The sequence below is a fragment of the Eriocheir sinensis genome, chromosome 48 (assembly GCF_024679095.1).
Source record: "Eriocheir sinensis breed Jianghai 21 chromosome 48, ASM2467909v1, whole genome shotgun sequence".
Classification (NCBI taxonomy): domain Eukaryota; kingdom Metazoa; phylum Arthropoda; class Malacostraca; order Decapoda; family Varunidae; genus Eriocheir; species Eriocheir sinensis.
In genome coordinates this window covers 8,283,905-8,304,962 of record NC_066556.1, presented here as the reverse complement: position 1 = coordinate 8,304,962, position 21,058 = coordinate 8,283,905, and the positions used below count along the sequence as shown (strand labels likewise).

General features: G+C 43.1%; 1 protein-coding gene across 1 annotated transcript in view; it reads right to left on the bottom strand.

Annotated features, from left to right (window-relative positions):
- Nucleotides 1-12,268: 12,268 nt before the first annotated feature.
- Nucleotides 12,269-21,058, bottom strand: part of LOC126981537 (oxytocin receptor-like) — a 55,540-nt gene continuing 46,750 nt past the window's right edge. The window contains exon 4 of the mRNA XM_050832736.1: nt 12,269-13,942. Within this exon, the coding sequence (XP_050688693.1) occupies nt 13,823-13,942 (120 nt within the window). The 3' untranslated portion in view covers nt 12,269-13,822. The remainder of the gene's footprint in view (nt 13,943-21,058) is intronic.

Here is a 21,058-nt window from a genome sequence, read left to right as displayed (position 1 = left end):
CTCACATGATCGGCAATGCGAACATGATTGATTTATTTCCGCTCAGGACATATTTATTCTACATACCTAAATTAGCAATAAGCTATCAGGACGAGTAATGAGCACTCTAATAATTTTTCGTATTATAATGAGCTCTTTTTTCTTTCCCTCGCTGCCACTCATACCTCCCCGCTCTCCTGTTATACATATGACTTTCCCATCTTCGTATAATTTCCGTTAGATCCTGATTAGTAACTGAATGAGGAGAAGCTAGAGAAACCACGTTAAAAAAAAACAATGAGTAAGATAGCTGTGGCATATAAATGTTTGTCTTGGGGAACCATGGAAGCATGAATGTATAAGGCGAAGAGAAGAGTATCAAGACTCCTCTCCTTTCGAAAGTGACCTCTCCTCTCACCTCTCATAATTTTCCTTTTATTGGAGCAGCACCTAGATGGCTTTTTTTGTTGTTTCCTGTTTTTTACTCCTGAGCTGCCTCCCTTGCTTTCGCTTTCGCCTTTCACATCAACTATTTTCAAGGAACTAAAAGGAGACTGATCGAGCCCTAATGAGTTGTTTGTCGGTTCACGATACAGAAGAAGAGTCAGCGTCATACAACTGCCTCTGGAAATTCCCACAACTCCTAAAAAGTCTTGTCAAATATGTGTGCTTGGGCGGCGAGATGTTTAAAAATATGACTGGAAGACCCTTCGCCTCTCTATCGCCAGCAGGCAACGGATAATGCTCCCAGGTTCAGGCTCGCACCGCTCTGGGGGAGGAGAGAATTGTCATAATATATAATAGAGACACGTATAATGTAGCGGATATGTCATTGTGAGCTTCGTTAGTCTTGAAGGGTAACAAGCGGATAATGATTACCCTCCCTTTGTATATATGAAGAGAGAGAGAGAGAGAGAGAGAGAGAGAGAGAGAGAGAGAGAGAGAGAGAGAGAGAGAGAGAGAGAGAGAGAACAAACCTCTGGGGATTATATTAATGAGGGAAGGGAAATGAGACGGAGAGGAAGGAAGAGAGAGAGAGAGAGAGTAAATCGAGGAAACTAACGAAGAGGCGGAGAGGGATGGAAGGAAGAGAAAGCGGAGAGAGAGAGAGAAAAAGAGGAGGAAATATGAATAGCGGTACTTGAGAGAAAGAATGGAGAGATAGAGAGACTAGAGATAAGAAAGAAGGTAGAAGGGTTAGAAAGGAGGAAATATTGAGTTGAGGAGAGGAGAGGGTTGATCAATAGGAGGAACAGAAAGATAGACAAATATGAGGCAGCGAAGAGAGAGAGGAAGGAAAGAGAAAGCAAGGAGGAATGGAAAGGTAGAGGAGATAAGTGGATAAGATAAGAGATGAGAAGAGAGGGATGGAAATAAAGAATAGAAAGTTATTGGAATGAGAGGGAGGCAGGGGGAAGAAACAGGAAAAGAGAGAAAGAAGGAAAACGATAGGAGTGATAAGAGAAAGAGGAAGATAGAGAAAATACATGAGATGAGAGAAGAGGGTAGGGAATCAGTAGGAACAAGAAGATAGAGGAATGAGAAACAGGAAGGGAGGCGAAACAGGAAAGAGAAAAAGAAAGAAAAGGATAGGTTGGTTAGGAGGAAAGGAAAGACAGAAGAGGAGAAGAAATGAGAGAAGAGGCGAGGAGAGGAGAAAAGAGGGTAGGAAATCAGAAAGAATAGAAAAACAGAGGAATGAGAAGCAGGAAGGGAGGAGGAACAGGAAAAGAGAGAAGGAAGGAGAAAGAGGAAAATAGAGAAAATAAGTGAGATGAGAGAAGAGTGTAGAGAATCAGGAGGAACACGAATATAGATGAATGAGAAGCAAGCAGGGCAGGTAGGTCGGGGAAACATAAATCAGGTAGGCGGAATGAAGGAAGAAGAGGAAGGAGGGGGAGGGGAAGGGAGGATGCTTAAAGGTGGATCACAAGTGTATTAGGGTATGTGAGGGAGAGAGAGGAGAGGGAGGGGAGGCAGGTAAGAGATTATGCTTAAAGAGAGTTTGATTCCTGAATGAAAATGATGAAGAGACGGCAAAAGGGGGAGAGGGAAGGAGGGAGGGTGGTAGGGATGAAGAGAGGATGATAGGAGGTTGGAGAGAGATGAGATGAAAGGAGAGAGATGGATTGAGGAAGGATGGTAGGGATGAAGAAGGGATGAGAGGGGAAAGGTAGGAAAGAGGAGGGGAAAGAGAATAGAGATGGGAGTTGAGAGGGAAGGGGAAATAGTAAGGATCAAAAGGTGAGTAAAGAATGGTTGGAAGGAATAGGGAGAAGGAGAAAGGAGAGGAGAGGGAAAGAAGAGAGTGGTAGAGATTGGGAGAGGAGGGAGGGGTAAGAGGTACGATAAGAGGGAGACAGGAAAGGAGAGGGAGAGGAGGGGAGAGGGGGAAAGTAAGGGATGGAAGATTGGAAAAAGAAGGGAAAAGAAGGAATTGGAGATACAGGAACGGATGAGAGGTGGAAGCAAGGCAGGAGGAAAAGGGAGGAATGGGAGGAGAGGGAGAGGGAAAAGTGGGAAGGGCCATGAGGGAGCGAAGCGATGCGGTGGTTCACGAGGGAGTAAGAGTGAGGGGAGAGGGGAGAGGGGAGAGTGAGGGTGGAAAGGGAGAGTGAGGGAAAGGGGTTAAGGGTATAGGGTGAAGGTTATTGACGTGTTGTTTGTTTACTGTCAAGCTCGCGTTGTGAGGGAGGGGTGAAGGGCACTGAAACAGGTTGGGTCCACGTCCACATAATTATCAACGGGGACGTGACGTGTTTATACCATATTACAGCAGGCGACTTCAGTGACATTATAACGCGTGGGAGTCACCCTCTGAGAAAACTGTGAAGGGAAGGGGAAATTAAGCAAAAACAACGACAACAACAACTACAACAACAGCAACAACAACAACAGCACCACCACCACCACCACCACCAACAACAACAACAACAGCAGCAACAACAACAACAACAACAACAACAACAACAACAACAACAACAACAACAACAACAACAACAACAACAACCGAGGCCTCTTATATTAGAAAAAAAGTTGATTAAAGAACGTCATAGCTGTTTGGACTCGAAGAGGAAATTGAGCAAGAAATTATCCGAGGTCTCTGATATTAGAAATGTTAAGGAAAATCATAAAGATTTGAACGGAAGGGAAAGTTAAGCAAAAACCGAAACTCGTTATATTAAAAAAGTTTAAGGGCGTCATAACACTTTGAACGGAAGGGAAATTCTGTCCAAAAAGTCCTCCTGTATTAGAAATTTCAAAGAACGTCATAACGGTGTGAATTGAAAAAGTAAGCAAAAAGAAAAAAAAGGAAAATCTGCGTCCTCTCAATTTAGAAAAGTTAGAGAACGTCATTACGGTTTGAACGGAAGGAAAAATTAGCCATAAATCGAGACCTGTTATATCAGAAACGTTGCATAATTTCACTACGCTTTTAAGAGAGGGAAAAATTAAGCAAAAAAAAAAAAAAGGGAAAATCTGCGTCCTCTCAATTTAGAAAAGTTAGAGAGCCTCATTACGCTTTGAACGGAAGGAAAAATTAGCCATAAATAGAGACCTGTTATATCAGAAACGTTGCATGATTTCACAACGCTTTTAAGAGAGGGAAAAATTAAGCAAAAATATCGAGTCCTCTCATAATAGTACAGTTTACGAAAGAAATGCATTTAGGTTATTTCCTCTTTTGAAATGTTAATTAAGCAAATGGAGGAGTGATAAGTCTGATGGTATATGAACAAAAGTCAAACGGAAGAGGTGCATTTAATTTTGTTTTCATCTTTTATAATACTGAACAAAAGGCGGAGAGATTAGTCCTCTGATATTAAAACAAAAGTCAGAGGAAAGAATATACAGTTGTTTTTCTTAGAAGTGCATTATTTTTTTTCCTCTTTTATGATGTTGAGGAAAAGGAAGAGAGATTAGTCCGCTGACAGTAGAACAAAAGTCAGAGGAAAGAATTATACAGTTGTTTTTCTTAGAAGTGCATTATTTTTTTTCCTCTTTTATGATGTTGAGGAAAAGGAAGAGAGATTAGTCCGCTGACAGTAGAACAAAAGTCAGAGGAAAGAGCTATGCATTTAAGTTTTATTTCGTGATGTTAATTAAACGGAAGGGAATGACGAGTGCTCTAACATCAGTGAAAGATCAAAGGAGGAGGTCGCTTTGACTCTGTTATGTAGTGTCGCACGGAACGGGACAAACGTCTGTTGTAATACCGGCAAAGGTCAAAGGAAGAGGTCAATTTCATTCTTAGTTTCTCTTATATAGTTTAAATGGAAGGTGAAAAAATCCACTAATAAAAGAAAAGGTTAAAGGAAAAGATCAATTGAACGTCTTTTCTGTTAAACGAAAGAGTAAAAACTAGTCAACTGATATAGAATACTAATAAAATACTAATAAAATACTAATAAAATAAAATACCGATTGAATACTAATAAAATACTAATAAAATACTAATAAAATAAAATACCGATAGAATACTAATAAAATGCTAATAAAATAAAATACTAATAAAACGCTAACTAATAAAAAACTAATAAAATACAAATAAAATACCAATAAAATAAAAGAATAAAAGAAAGACATGCATTCTACAAATAACAAATCTCTTACCTTACTAAATACCTAACCAACTATCGAACAAACTAACCAAATAACTAAACACGTAAATCCATGAATACATACATATACATACATAAATAAAAAATACAAATAAAGTGAAGTAAAATAAAAACAATCTTAACACGTATCGCAGAATATTATTAGACGATGCCTTAAGTTAATTCCACCCAGCCATCCTTCCATCCCTTACGACCAATCATATCTCCTCCATTTTTCCCTCCCCCTCCTCCTCCTTCATTCTCTCCCTCCCTCCCTTCCTGAAGCCATACGCATATCCATTCACCCTCTCTCCTTTGCCTCCATTTCTCCCATCTATCTCCCTTTTTTCCTTTCTTCTTTATCTCCCTACATTCCTTCATTCCTCTTCCTTTCTTCTTTCTCTTTCTATTTATCTTTCTTTCTTTCTTTTTTCTTTGTTACTCTTTTTTTCTTTATCTCTTGCTCTCTCTCATTTATTCTTTCCTTTTCTTTCCTCCTTACTTCCCATCTTTCCTTGTTTTTCTTCCCTCTCTCCTTCCCTCTTTCTTCTGTCCCTTTCTCTCTCTTTCATTCACAAACTTCCTCCTTGCTTTGTTTCATATTTCTCCCTCATTTCCTTCTTTCTTTTCCTTACTCATTTTTCCTCCACTTCTCTCATTCACAAACTTTCCTTCCTTACAGGTTCTTCATTTCTCCTTCCCTCTCTTGCTTCCTCTCTCCCTCCCTCCCTCCCTCCCCTCCTCTACCTCCCTCCCTATCTCTCTCCCTCTCTCCCTCTCCCTTCCTCCCTTCCTTCCCTTCTTTAGGTTTAATTGCATTCCTCGCATTTTTATCAGAGACTTTTTTTTTTGGCTTCCTCCTGAATAATTTTAATAATTGCAAGCTTTTTTATTTTTCCATCTCGTTTGCCAGTAATAATCTCTCTCTCTCTCTCTCTCTCTCTCTCTCTCTCTCTCTCTCTCATGTGTGGTTTTCCAGGCGTAAATGGTATTCAGTATGTTGTCTGGCTGTCAATTCCGTGAGCGCGTGTGTATGTGTATCTGCCTACTTACCGTCGCAGTCCTCCTCCTCCTCCTCCTCCTCCTCCTCCTCCTCCTCTACCTTCTTATCTCGTCCTCCTCCTCATCTCGTGTCCTAGTACTCGTCTCCCTTCTTTATCCTCGTCTCTGCAGTTGTTTTCATGGTGGTTTTTCTTATTCCCATCCTCTTTTTCTCTGCCTTACTTGGTGTGTTTTGGGTCATTTTAACGTAAGGGGAATATTAACATGCTGCGTTGATACCTCACCTTCCCTCTTCCGTTTCCCTTTTCCTTTTCCTTTTTCATTTGTCTTTCTTTTTATACATTTCTTTTGGTTGGTTTGCCCTTTGTCATGGTTAACGTTTCGGGAAATATAAAGATGCTGCTTCGATACACTCCCTTTCCCTTCCCTTTCTCTTCCCATTTTCTTTCCTTCTCTTTCCCTTTCCCGTCCACTCTTCCTCCCTATTTCGATGCATCCTCTTTGGCTGATTTGTCTTTTGTCACTTTCAGCGTCGTGGGAAAATATTCAAATTTTTCCTTGGTAAATTTCTTTCATGTGTTTTTCATCAAGTAACTCGCTGTGAAGTTTCTCCTGATGAATTTTCTCATCTTACCTTCCGTCTTATTTTCTCTTCTTTGACTCCCTTCTATTAGCGTTTGTGCTCTGATTGCGGAAACGTTTTGAAGCATCGTGTAAAAGAAGGAGAAAACGTTGCAGGGTCATTTAACAGAGAGAGAGAGAGAGAGAGAGAGAGAGAGAGAGAGAGAGAGAGAGAGAGAGACTGGCAAAATGAGGAACTGATAGATATTAGGATAGTTCGGTGGCTTCTTCTACTACTACTACTACTACTACTACTACTACTACTACTACTACTACTACTACTACTACTACTACTACTACTACTACTATTAACCTTCAACCAGCTTTTTCTGTAACACCTGTTTTTGCCACCTGGGTAGCCTAATTGCTTCTCCTTATGACCATTTTTTTTACGTGCTAGGTAGGCTTTCTTGAGGGGCCTGGATGGTAATCGGCCTCAGACCGTCATGGCGCAGGCAAGTGTTTTTGAAAGTGGCGCCATCTTTTCTTGGCTCATGCTGGTCCCCGGAGTTCGTTCTTGAAGCATCTGAACGGTTTCCTGTAGATTCCGGGTTGATGGGTGGTCTTCAGGACAGCATGTGGAAGCCACTCGGCGGTGACTGAAAAATCCCAGGTGGTAGCGGCGGATTCGAACCCGCGTCGTCCATCACGCGGTGAATGCGGGGCCCGCACGCTAACCACTCAGCCACCGACTACCCTAATTACACTAAATTAATTTAAGTCTTTTTTCACACTCCTTTTGATCTCCTTTCATGATAATCTTTACAGCTTATATTTTCCGTTTGCTGTAAATAAATTGTGTTTGGTTCGTTTTAAAGTTTGATAAGCTTCGAAATTTTCCTTTTAATTACCTTTGAATACTGTTTTCTTCTTCTTTTCTTCTCCCTATTTTCCTCCTATACATTTATTCCTTCTTTTGCTTTTCTTCTCTTACTTTTGATTCTCCTCTTCTTCCTCTTCCTACTCTTCCTCTCTTTCATTCTTTCCATCCCATCTTACTATTCTCATATTCTTTATATACTTCTTCATCTTCCCACTGTTGATTCTCCTCCTCCTCTTCCTTCTACTCCTCGTCCTCCTCGTCCTCCTCGTCCTCGTCCTCGTCCTTCTCTTTCAGTTCTTCATCAGTTTCAAGCTCTTCTTCCGTATCATTCTTCCTTCCATAGCCAGGGCACCCTATTTAGCAACGTTGCCAGATTGTCGTACTCAGCTTCTTATATTCGCCTATTTCAGACTTAAATCCATCGCACCCGTAAAACTAGCGGTACCCATTTCTAGTTATTGCTAAAAATGTTAATTATAGAGGGTTTTTTATAATAGTTAGGCGTTAGAAATAGGAAAATCCAGTGTGGTGAGTACGATAACTTGGCATCCCTGCTATTTAGCCTTCCCATTCTTTGTCCTCGTTCTGGCGTTAGTAAAGGAAAGAAAACCTCCAAGTACTTCAGACGTCTATACATGCTTAGTCCTACCTTATCCTCTTTATCTCCTTTATTCCTCTCCTTTCACTCCTCGTTCCGTCATTCATAAGGTGTAAGGTTTGCAGTGGTACAGGCGTGTGTATTTGCTACGTCTGTTCTTCCTCTTCTTATCTTCTTTATCCATCTCCTTCCTCCTCTATCTGTCATTTTGTTTATTCCTCCTCTTCTCCCACCTCGTTCTGCCATTCATAAAGGTGTAAACAAAAGCTGGTAGGGTTACAAGAGTCTATATTTGCTATGTCCAATCTTTCCCTCCTCTTCCTCTTTATCCCGCTCCCTTCCCCCTCTTCCTTGTCATCCTCCCCTCCTCTTCTCGTTCTGCCATTCATAAGGGTGTAAACAAAAGCTGGTAGGGTTACAAGAGTCTATATTTGCTATGTCCAATCTTTCCCTCCTCTTCCTCTTTATCCCTCTCCCTTCCCCCTCTTCCTTGTCATCCTCCCCTCCCCTTCTCGTTCTGTCATTCAAAAGTTTACAAATATATTTCCATTTTATTCCTTCCCCTCCTGTCTCTCTCCGGCATATGACCACAGATGTTGCGCCGACTAAACGAAACTTTCCAACTTTTGTCCTCCCTCTTTCCCCTCCTCCTCCTGTTTTCTGTTTATCCCTTCCCCTCCCCTTCTCGTTCTGTCATTCTTGTGGGTGGAAACAAATGCTGGTAGTGTTGCAGGCGTCTGTGGATACTGTGTCTTGTCTTCCCTTCTTATCCCCTTTATCCCTCTCCCTTTCCCTTCCTCTTCTCAGACTCTTTATACTTCCCACTCCCCCTCCTCGTTCTGTCGTCCATAAGTGTATAAACAGAAGCAGATAGTGATACAGGCGTCTATATTTTCTGTGTCCTTCCTTCCCCTCCTCTTCCTCTTTATTTCTCCCCCGTATTATCCTTCTGTCATCCTCTTTATCCTTCCCTCCTCCTCCTTCTGTCATTCATAAGGGTTGATGTAGAAGCTGGTGGTGTTACAGGCGTCTATATTTGCTGTCTTACCTTCTCTTCTTTATCCTCGTTCCCCTTCCCTCTTTATCCTCTTTACCCTCCCCTCCTTATCCTCTTTAGCTTCCCCTCTCTATCATCTTTATCCCTCCCCTTCTCCCTCCTTATGCTGTCATTCATAAGGGAAATAAAAGCCGGGGTGATACAGGCGTCTATATATGCTGTCTCACTCTCCCCTTCTTATCCTCTTCCCCTCCCTTCCTTATCCTCTTTACTTTCCCCTCTCTATCATCTTTATCCCTCCCCTTCTCCCTCCTCGTGCTGTCATTCATAAGGGAAATAAAAGCCGGGGTGATACAGGCGTCTAAATTTGCTGTCTTAGTCTCCCCTTCTTATCCTCTTTCCCTCTTTACCTTCCCCTCTCTATCTTCTTTATCCCTCCCCTTCTCCCTCCTCGTGCTGTCATTCATAAGGGAAATAAAAGCCGGGTTATTACAGGCGTCTATATTTGCTGCATCGGGGCTCTGGTGTCGCGTCTTTGCGCCGTGGTGGGGACCCTCTCCCCCAAGATTATGGTCCCCACCGCCGGCGGACAGACAGAGGGACGGGTGGACATACTGGTGCATCGGCTCAGGGACAGACTAACACAGACAGACTCACACGGGTAGAGTGCTCAACGGGTAAACGAGTTGGTCGAGACATTATTCATTATTTGATGTGTGTAGGTAATGCAAAAAATAACACTCGGAAGCTGTAAAAACGAATTGAAGTGAAAGAAAAACCTTAAATGAGTCATGGGTGAATTTGCAGGTAGACCGCTTTTCACAGGTGGTTCTGTATAGGTGTTGATTCGAGTGTCACCAAAGACTAGACACTCCTGCGTTCATTCGTGTGCTCTACTTGTATCATACGTGGCGTTTTGGGCATAAAAATAATACACACACACACACACACACACACACACACACACACACATGGAGCAAAAACCGACGCCTGGCTTAGGAGTAAATTTTAAAGCTACTCTAACGTTCTTAATGCTAAAAGTTTCCCTTAAAGATAGCGCAGCGATCAGTAATGTACGTAGTAATAGTTTCATGCGCGACTCTGTGCGACGCAAGGCAACGTGAGGTGAGGTATGTGTCAGTAAGGTCAGCTCTGCCCTCTGAAGTGACCCACAGCCGGACGAAGGGAACTGTTGGCTTGACTTGGAATTCTTTGTTTTGTTGCTGGTGTTGTTGGAGTGTTGTGTGTTATTGTGTTGTGTTGTGTGAGGTGGACTGTGTTTGTCCCCGCCTTTGAACACTAGTATGACGAGAAGAAAACATTGAATAAAGGCAAACAAGGAAGAAAACATGAGAACTAAACATTACCTAGTCTTGAAAGGGACTCTTGGTTTGACGTGTGCTGGGAAGTCTGTCTCGTGTTGCTGGTGTTTGCTGCAGTGTTGTGACCTTGTGCTGTGTTGTATTGAGGCGGACTGTGTTGAGCTCAGGACGAAGTTTATAAACTCATGGCTTGGCGTGTGCTGGGGAGTGTGTCTTGTGTTGCTTGTGTTTGGTGGTCTTCTGTGTGTTGTGTCCATGTGTTGTGTTGTCTTGTGTGAGGTGGAGCGGACTGTACTGGCCCCGCGAACATTGGTATGAAGGTAAAGTTGGGAGCACACGGTATAGCTGCGCGTGGCGGCGGTGCTCATCTCCGTCCCATTGGCCCTTTGAGCCTGTGATGGGAGAGAACCCTTAGCCCGACACTGGGTCAATGAGACATCCGGGTTACCAAAGTTTACCTTCACTGCACCGCTGAGACGTATATAAACATTGGTATGGCGAGTAGAAAAAAAAAAAAAACTTGCACAGAGGCAGTAGAGGAAAACTTAAGAAAAAGATACATGTAACTTAGGATTGAGAGTGTTCTATCTATGTTTTGTGCTGTGTTGTGTTGTGTTAAGGAGGAGTGCGTTAACTCCCGAACACTGGTATGACGAGTAGAAAAACCTTGCACAGAAACAGAAATGAAAAATGAAATAAAAAAAAAAGAAAAATACATCGTGCTGGTGGAGTGTTCTGCCTATATGTTTTGAGGTGTTGTGTGTGAGGTTGATTGTGCTGCCCCGCGAGCACTGGCATGATGGATAAAAAATATATATATAAAAGACAGAAGAGCAAAACTATATAATATTTTTATGTATATTTGTGTTAAATTTAAAAGAGTATTAAGTTTAAAGGTGAGGTGGATTGTGCTGATCCGCGAACACTGGCTGGGATGGCAAGTTGTAATATAAAAAAAAACAGTAAAAGAGTAAAATAATAAAATAAGATAAAATAAAAACGAAAAAAATCTGATTAATGTTGAGGGAGTCCATACATGCGTGCGTGTGTATGTGTGTGTGTGTGTGTGTGTGTGTGTTTAGGTACCTCTCTGACCATTGTAGTATCAAAAAACTAAGTCATGGTTAATTGAATACCTGTCTTTCCTTTGTGAACACCTGGCTGGCTCTCGTTCATTAAGGTAACGCCTCTCAGTGATGAAGAGACCCACAAGGGAAGAGATGAAAACACACACACCAAAAAAACAACAACAACGACGTGACTACTGCAGAAACCCACATTGCTTAATAATTAGGTTTACAATGATAACACACACACACACACACACACACACACACACACACACACACACACACACACACACGCCCCCCTCCCCCCCCCCCACACACTTTAGTAATGGACACAAATTTGCTGGGAACTCAACACTACTACCACAAAGTTATTCCAGGAGAGAGAGAGAGAGAGAGAGAGAGAGAGAGAGAGAGAGAAACAGAAAGAGAAACAGAAACAGAGACGACGACGCAAGTTTAGTGGAGTTCCCAAGTCGAGGCTTTGCGCATTACGACCCTCTTCCACTTCCCTTCCTTCCTTCCTTCCTTCCTTCCTTCCTCACGTAAAAGCCTTCCGTGGTCGCATCTTAGATTACTCGCGTGGAAGCATTACGGAAGCAACACAAACAAACAGACACACATACAGTCATAACAGCACTCCACTTCACCAACTCCACCCAAAACCAGGTAACGCGCGCGCCAGCCAGGTGAGTTGTAGCATAGGTCAGTCACCCTCTCGCTCCCTCCCTCCCTTTCCCTCCCTTTCCAGGTGACCGTCCCTCCCCACACCTGCACACACCTTTAGTTACAGGCTTGGGTGGGCGTGTGGGCGTGTGTGTGTTCTCTTGAATAAATCACTGCGGACCTCAACACGTCTCTGAAAAAAAAATTACGTTCCAGGTAGATGCGAGTTTATTTTTGTGTTTTTTTTTGTTTCATCTTCTGTGGAGGGTTTATGCGCTTGGTTTGAGTGTTTGTCGGGTTCAAGCTTGGTTCTCACTGTACACTGTTTTAATTTGTGTTATTCTCTATGGAAGGTTTATTCTCTTATTCTCTTGGTTCGAGAGTTCATTGGGTTCAAGCTCAGTTCTCATCCACCACTGTTTTCTTTCTGTATTTTCTATGGAAGTTTTATTTTCTTGGGTTTGAGAGTTTGAGTTCCACGTTTGGGTCTTACTTAATTTAACACTGCGAGGGGTCTGGCTATTTTCTCTCTCTTTTTTTTTTTTTTTTTTTGTATATGGAAAGTTTATTCTATTGGCTCATAGTTCGAAAGTTTATTGGGTCCAAGTTTGGTTTTCTCTCTACTAAGCACTGTGAGAGGTCTTGATATTTTCTCTTTTCTCTATTTATTGTCTATGGAAGTTTTATTTATTTGGGGCATAGTTCGAAAGTTTATTGGGTCCAAGTTTGGTTCTCTCTCTAAGCACTGTGAGAGGTCTGGATGCTCTCTCTTTTCTCTATTTATTGTCAATGGAAGTTTTATTTTATCGGGGCATAGTTCGAAAGTTTGAGGTCTGGATATTTTCTCTTTTCTCCATTTATTGTCCATGTAAGTTTTTTTTTGAGGGGGGCATAGTTCGAAAATTTGTTGAGTCCACGTTTGGGTCTCTAATCACAGCGAGGGTCGTGGAGTGGCATGACGAGGCGTGGTGGGGATGGGTGAGTGGGTGTCATGTCCCCTGTCACCTTCAGCGGCACAGCTCCCGACCTTTCCCTGCTCGATGGCTCCCCTTCCACCCCGTTAATGGCTCTGGTCTTAAAGCGGGGCGTGGCGTCCCGTGGTGATGGCTCCCTTGGCACCGTCCTTAATGGCGCTCATCTTAACTTCCCTGCTCGCTGCCTCCGTTAATGGCACCAAGAGACAGAGGAGTGTCGCTACGTTTCCTGTTAGCGGCGGCACCTCACTCACACCCTCCATCCATGGCACACTAAAATATATACACACACACACACACACTCACACACGCACATGCACTCACACACACACATACACGTACACGAACCCCCCGCTCTCACATACACGCACATGATTATACTATACAAGTGTTGGAAATAAGAAAAAAGACCACGTGCAAGATATATATGCCAGACGAGGCAGAAACACGTTAGGCTCATGGAGACAGACGCACATACAACGAGATATTTTTGCCTCCCGAGCCTGTGTTTGGATTGCCTATTGATTCTCGTGCGCGGCGTGGCTATGTACAAGATGTCAGGTGATGCAGTGCCGCGTTTGGTCCAACTGGAAATAGCGCAGCATCGGATTCCAAAAACTGCAAGGCTTGTGTGTGGGAAAGTGTGATGATTGTAGCTCGGGCGAGAGACAGATAGATAGATAGATACATAGATACATAGATAGATAGATATGTAGATAGATGGATGGACAGGTAGACTGATAAAGAGATACACAGATAGATACAGAATAGTCAAAAGTACCAAAATCTATATTGTAATCTTAGGTTAAACGGATGCTCAAGTTTAACCCAGAGCATCCCTTCTCTTCCTACTTCTCCTCCTCGTTCTCCTACTCAGTTTCTCTTCCTCCTCCTCCTCCTCCTCCTCTAACACAACACCCCATAACACTTGGCCAAGCTCACCACACCCCACATAGTCCCGCTCGGAAGGTCTGCAGGCTCGATAAAGGCCTCAGATCTCTCATAAACTCCACCGCACCACTCTAACACACCGAGGAACACGCACTCCGCACCCTACTAGTCACCTTAAACGAGCGACGCAGGTGAACGCATGTGCATCGTGGAGCTCCTCAGGTGGGCGAGAGGTAGGGGTGAGGCGCGGGTCTGGGTGTGGGGGTGGTGATGGCCGTATCTCAGAGCATGTTGGTGTGGGTCACTGGTCTCTTGCTGGGGTCACAGTCCTGGTTGCGAGGCTCCTGGTCCCCGAGAGAGATGTTATCGCTGCATCTGCTCGGCCCGAATCCCAACACGACCTGCGACAGAGGAAAGGATTAGCAGGGAAAGACCAGAGGAGCAGGGGAGAGCAGGGAAGAGCAGGAGAGAAAGCAGGGAGAGAAAGGCAGGAGATAACAGGGAAGAGAAGGGAGATGAAAGCAAGGGAAAGCAGGGAAGAGAAGGACAAACAGTAGAGAGAAGAGAAGAGCAGAGAAGAGTAGGAGAGGGCAGGGAAGAGTGAGGCAGGAGATAACAGGGAAGAGAAGGGAGAGGGAAGCAAGGGGGAGCAGGGAAGAGAAGGGGAAATAAAGGCAGAAGACAAGCAGTGGAGAGTAGAGAAGAGCAGAGAAGAGCAGGAGAAGGCAGGGAAGAGTGAGGCAGGAGAGATCAGGGAAGGGCTGGGAGAGGACAGGATTATTTTTATTCATCTATTTTTTACTGAAAGGGAGGAAGCTCAATGACAAAAAACAAACAAACAAACAAACAAAAAGTCCGCCAGGCCAGAAGAGAGGTCAGGTTCGGAAGGAGGGAGGAGTTGTCAGGAAGGGTTGGCAGGGAAAGGTAGGCAGGGAAGAGCTAGCAGGGAAGGGTCGGCAGCAAAACGTTAGCAAGAAAAGGATTGGCAGGGGGGAGGCTTAACAGGGTAGGTTTAGCATGGAAAGGTTAGCAGGGGATCGAGTCAGAAGGGAAGGGTTAGAAAGGGACAGGGTCAGCAGGGGAAGGGTTAGGAAGGAAGGGTTAGCAGGGGACAGGGTTAGGAAGGGGCAAGGAAGGGTCTCGGACGGAAGGGCTGTCAGGGGAGAGGGAAGGATACACGTTTTCAAGTGAAATGAGAAAAGTTAAGATTAATAAAAAGTTGTTGATGATGAATAAATTGTAGAGAATGAAGATGAAATGGAATATGTAAGCAAAGTATAAAGTAATAAAACAACAGAGACAAATTTTAAGTGGGGTGAAGGGGGAAGGACCAGTAGGAGAGAGTTAGCAGGGGAGGGTTGGCAGGAAAAGTTAGCAGGGAAAGCATTTGCAGGAGGGAGGCTTTGCAGGGTAGGTTTAGCATGGAAATGTTAGCAGGGGATCGGGTCAGAAGGGAAGGGTTAGAAAAGTACAGGGTAAGCAGATGAAAGATGATTAAAATAAAATGAAAAATACGCAGGAACCACAAGAACAACAAGAACAACAACAATTATACAAACGCAAGTGAGAAAGAGATCTTCCTATTAATTATAAGAGAAAGAAAAAAAAAAAGAACTCTCCCAAAAAACTCTACGGATGAATACACTACTTTTTAACTTAATACACTTTTTGAGAGCACCATGTTAGCAATAAGGATACTAATAACGGTAATAATAATAACGCTAATGACAAAAATAATAGTAATAATGATAATGAAAGTCTAATGCATTAATTCTGTCAGTGCGGTGGAGGGATGGAGGAGGGGGAGATGGTTAAGTAGGACTGAATACTTAGTTGGTTAATATCTGAACTCTCCCGGGGTCTTTCTCTCCCTCCCTTACCTTGATGCTCCTTTGTTTTGATGGAGGTAACGAAAACAAGCCGCCCTTCCATACGTTATTAGGTAGAGAGATAGAAGATAGACAAAGATGAGCTATACTTCTGTTTTTTGAATGGTGATCAGAGATTAAATTAAGGTAGACAGATAAACAGATAGAGATAGATGAGATACTTTTTTCTATTTTAGTATCATGATAGGAAAGAGACTAATTGAAGAGATAGATAGATAGATAAACAGATAGATAAAGAGAGATGAGCTGCCCTTTATATTTTGGTATCTTGATGGAAGAGAGACTAGTTAAATAGATAGATAGACAGAGAGATATAGAGAGATGAGTTCCCCTTTCGATTTTTTGCATCGTGGAGAGAGGGAGACTTATTTAAAAGCACCACTGATACATCATAAGCTGGACCGATTGCCATTTCTCTCTCTCTCTCTCTCTCTCTCTCTCTCTCTTCCCCCCCCCCACTCCCCTCCTGATGCAGCTGACAACGCAATATTGGAACAGCCTCACACGCCCGGGAGACGCAAATCGCTAACACCTTCATAAACGCGTTGCAAACAGTAATTCAGGGAGGCGGAAAATATTGTTATAGTGCCTTACTGTGAATAAGGAGGGGAAAGGATACGAGTTGCTGATATAAGGCTATGAAGGAGAGATATGTTGATTCTGTGTAATATAAAAGTACAGAAGCGTAAAATATATGTAATGCTAGGCGGGCACGCACTGTAGGATTAGCACTATATAGCACATTAACAACCGGTAATTCTTAATCATCTTCAACCCGCGAGTGAGTGAGTGAAGTTTTGAAGTAATGTTAGGAAGCACACACTATAGCTACGCGTGACCTCGGTGCTCATCTCCGACGCATTAACAACCGGTAAATTCTAATCATCTTCATCCCGCGAGTGAGTTTTAATATCGGCGCAACCCAGACAGCCGTTTCGTTCCGCCTCAGCCCCGACGAAGAAGATTAAAATGATGGAACTTTAAACGTTCGCCCTCATATTCGCATCTTTTCAAGGAGCGAATGAATGGTTGCGACAGCGGCGGCGGCGGCGGGGAGGAAGAAAGAAGAGGGAGGAGGGCTGCGGAAATATAGCTGTTGTTTTTGTTGTTATCATTTTTATTCTTATCCTTCTGCTTCTTGTTCTTATTATTCATATTCGTCTTTTGTTTTTCTGTAAGGGTCCGCATCCAAGCAGGGAGCGGAATGAAAAGTCTGTAATAGCGAAGGATATTATGAAAACGGTATTATTGTTCTTCTTCTTCTTCTTCTTCTTCTTCTTCTTCTTCTTTTTCTTCTTCTTCTTCTTCTTCTTCTTCTTCTGATTCTCTGTCATTATTATTCTGCTTGTTGTTGTTGTTGTTGTTATTGTTGTTTTTGTTCTTCTTCTTCTTCTTTTTCTTTTTCTTTTTCTTCTTCTCATTATTATTATTATTATTCTCCTCCTCCTCCTCATTATGTTGCCCCACCAGCCACTTTTTCCTCCCTCTCCTCATTTTACATTCTCGTCAGACGTTCAGTTAGGCTCAAAAGTTTCCTCCGCTTTCTACAAGTTGTCTTAGGCGCGAGATGGTGATTTTCTTATGTGAGACGTGATAACTTTCTCCATCCTCCTCCTCCTCTCTCTCTCTCTCTCTCTCTCTCTCTCTCTCTCTCTCTCTCTCTCTCTCTCTCTCTCTCTCTCTCTCTCTCTCTCTCTCTCTCTCTCTCTCTCTCTCTCTCTCTCTCTCTCTCTCTCTCTCTCTCTCTCTCTCTCTCTCTCTCTCTCTCTCTCTCTCTCTCTCTCTCTCTCGCAGCATCCCGGGCGCCACATGAGGAAGCGAGGCGTATCTAATTGAACTTTAAAGAGAAGCTGAGAGAGTAAGAGGAAGTTAAATGTTATTTCGTCTCTAGCGAAGTATTTTGTTTTATTAAAGGATATAGGTGCAAAAGGAAGACTAAAATAAATAAAAACGGATAGGAACATGCTACTTCTCCCCTCAAAACAACAACAATAACATAAAAAAGGCGGTGGCTCAGTGGTTGGCATGCCGGGGCCACGTCTAGGAGGACGCGGGATCGAGTCCTGCCCGCCGTCACAGTTGAGATTTTTGTCATTGCCGAGTGGCCTAAAACTACTCACATGCTGTCCTGAAGACCAGCAGTCAATCCGGAATCTAGATTCTCTCTCTAAAGAGAGGTTTAAAGATGAGTTCCGGGGGCAGCATGAGCCAAGCAAGATGGCGCCACTTTAAACACTTTCCTGCGCCATAACGGGCTGGGCCTACCGACCTACCGACGCCACAGGCCGAAACGTAAAACAACAACAACAACACAGATTAAGATGCTAAAAGAAAAGGATCAAACTGAAGATCCAGAGATGTGTTGATGTGTGTGTGTGTGTGTGTGTGTGTGTGTGTGTGTGTGTGTGTAATGCACCACGGCCTGATCACGAGCTGAAATCGTCATCGCCAGCAAGTTCCCTCCCTATTGGAGCAAGGCTCATTAGTCGATCTCTGGGTACTGCCGGGACCTTCACATACCACACGCCTCATCCCCTTTGCTCCTTGTCAGCGGAAAAATCCCGGCCTGATCGGAGATCGAACCTCCGCCTGCCAGGTGTGTGTGTGTGTGTGTGTGTGTGTGTGTGTGTGTGTGTGTGTGTGTGTGGATGGGGGGGGGGGGGGAGAGGCGGGGTAGAATTGAGGAAAGATTAATCAAGATAACAAGCATCCAAGAAAATTGTGTGTGTGTGTATTTGTTTGTATGTGTGTGTGGGGGGGGGGGTAGAATTGAGGAAAGATTAATCAAGATAACAAGCATCCAAGAAAATTGTGTGTGTGTGTATTTGTATGTATGTGTGTGTGTGTGTGTGTGTGTGTGTGTGTGTGTGTGTGTGTGTGTGTGCGCGTGTTCGTGTGCGTATATCCTTCTTCCACATTAGACATTATTACTGCTTTTAAATAATTTCTTTGCCTATTTTTTAATCACGAGCCGCACGTCAGGGAAGGCAAGAGGGAAGAAAAGCTTGTCCTGCCTCAGTTGGAGTGACGGAATGTCTCGTCGCGCTCTCTAGTAATGAGGGAATGTCTGAATAGGGGCGAGGCAACGGCCAGCAAAGGAGGACACAAACACATGGGAAAGCAGGCAACAGATAGCTTGATCGACTCAGAGATATTGAAGATCATGGAACATATAGCTTGGTGACATATAGGTCCATATTTTTAAACGTATCGGGTTCCAAGGCCGCAGAGAAGCTTAATCGGGTTTTCATGGGTGTTTTTTTAAGTTCAAGATAAAGAAGTCGTGTAAATCTATCATCAGCATCACAAAACAGTCCACGAAAATCCCAGTAACTTCTTCGAGAGGCTTTTCAGACAAGGAAACTTAGGCACTGATATGTTTAAGAATACGGGCAATAGATCGAAAGATGGGTGCTTCTTATAATGGAAAAAAGAGACATGGAAGGGCAGGCTACAGATAGTTTGGTGGCATATAGATACATAAATAGGTGCTTTTTATAATGGACAGAGAGACATGGAAGGGCAGGCTACAGATAGTTTGGTGGCATACAGATACATAAATAGGTGTTTCTTATGATGGACAGAGAGACATGGAAGGGCAGGCTACAGATAGTTTGGTGGCATGTAGATACATAAATAGGTGTTTCTTATGATGGACAGAGAGACATGGAAGGGCAGGCTACAGATAGTTTGGTGGGCATATAAATAGATAACTATGTGCTTCTTATAATAGACAGACATTGAAAAGCAGGCAACAGAAAGCTTGGTGGGCACATAACAAAGTCGCTTGCACTAATGGTTTTAATTTACTCGTCAGGTACTTTAGTGAATTACAGAACAGATTAAAGCCTTTGCTGCACGTATGTTGGGGAACGTTCAATTCACTCCTGTCGCGAAGAAGTTACGATCGATGCGGAGGAGGAGGAGGAGAAGGAGGAGGAGTAGAAGGAGGAGGAGGAGGAGGAGGAGGAAGGGGAAGAGGAGAAGGAGAAGGAGGAGGAGAGGAGGAGGAGGAGGAGAAAGGGAAATGTTTGCCTGTGGACCTCATCACCTGTTAGAGGAGAAGAGAGGAGGGGAGAGTGGAGAAGGAGGAGGGGGAAGAGGAGAAAGAGAAGGAGGAGGAAGAGGAGAGGAGGGGAAGGAGGAGGAGGAGGAGGAAGGGAAATGTTTGCCAGTGGACTTTATCACCTGTTAGAGGATAAGGAGTGGTAGTGGAGGGACAGAGGAGAAGAGAGGAGGAGGAGGAGGAGGAGGAGACAGGTGGGAGTGAAAAAAAGTTTGACAATTAAAGTCGTGTGTGAAAAGGGAGGGAGGGAGGGAGGAAGGGGAAGATAATGAGTAGAAGGCGACTATTGAAGAAAGAAGAAGAGAAAGAAAGAAAAGAAAAAGAAGAGTTCATGGAGCGTAGCAAATGCAAGGTGGAGAAACAGGCTTTTACATCAAGGAAATATAACATGAACAGCTCAACGAATAGGAAAAAAAACAATAACAATACAATAAATGGAGAGTAACAAACGAACCGAGAGAGAAAAAAAAAGAGGAACAATTTGTAGCGAATTCCCCCCCAAAAAAAAATAACAAACAATGACGAGTGGAATTGGAGGGATTTCGAGAATTACTTGAGGAAAAAAATATATATACGAAGAATAGAGGAAAACGTAGATACTGAATAGTAGAAAGGAAAGAGAATGGGATGTGAGGGCATGGAATGAAAGGGACAGGGAAAATAGCGAAAGGGAAAGAAGGAAATTAAAAAGAATGAAAAGAATAGAAAGAACAACGAAAGAAATTGAAGATAAATAGAGGAAAAGACTATGAAAAAAATAAGGAAGGAGAAGGGAAAGTAATGGAAAGGAATGGAAGTTAAATAAAGGGAAAGGAAGTGAAAGGAAGAGAAACCAAAGGAAAGGGAGGTAAAGGAAAGGAAAGGAATGGAAGTTAAATAAAGGGTAAAAAGAAGACAAAAGAAAGAAAGGACGAGAAAGAAAATGAAATGAAATGAAAGGAAATGAAGGGAAGAAAAAAATTATAAGGTGATAAAGAGAAAGTGGAAGGAAACTAAAAGAAAGGAAGGAAAAGGAAAGAATATGGAATGAAAGAGAAGAGATAAGGGAAGGGAAGGGAAGGGGAAGGAAACTGAAGGAAGGGCCAGTTGGAAGGGTTTTGAGAGAGAGAGAGAGAGAGAGAGAGAGAGAGAGAGAAGAATTAAAAACAAACAAAGGCCATCACTGTTATGCTGCCTGTCTGTCTCTTGTCTGTTTATCCACTGGTTCTATCTATCTGTCTGTCTGTATATCTATCTACCTACCCGTCTACCTGCCAATTTACTGTTGTCCTGCCTGTCTGTCTCTTGTCTGTTTATCCACTGGTTCTATCTATCTCTCTGTCTGTATCTCTCTTAAACTGTTTATCTATCTGCACCTTACTGTCTATCTATCTATCTATCTTCCCATCTACCTGCACCCTTTTGCCTGTTTGCTTCCTTTTTATCTTCATCCAAATTCTAAAGTTATTCTATTGACATGCTAATTTACTTGCATAATTATAATTACTCATTAGCTTTTCTCTCTCTCTCTCTCTCTCTCTCTCTCTTTTTCTTCTTCTTCTTCTTCTTCTTCTTCTTCTTCT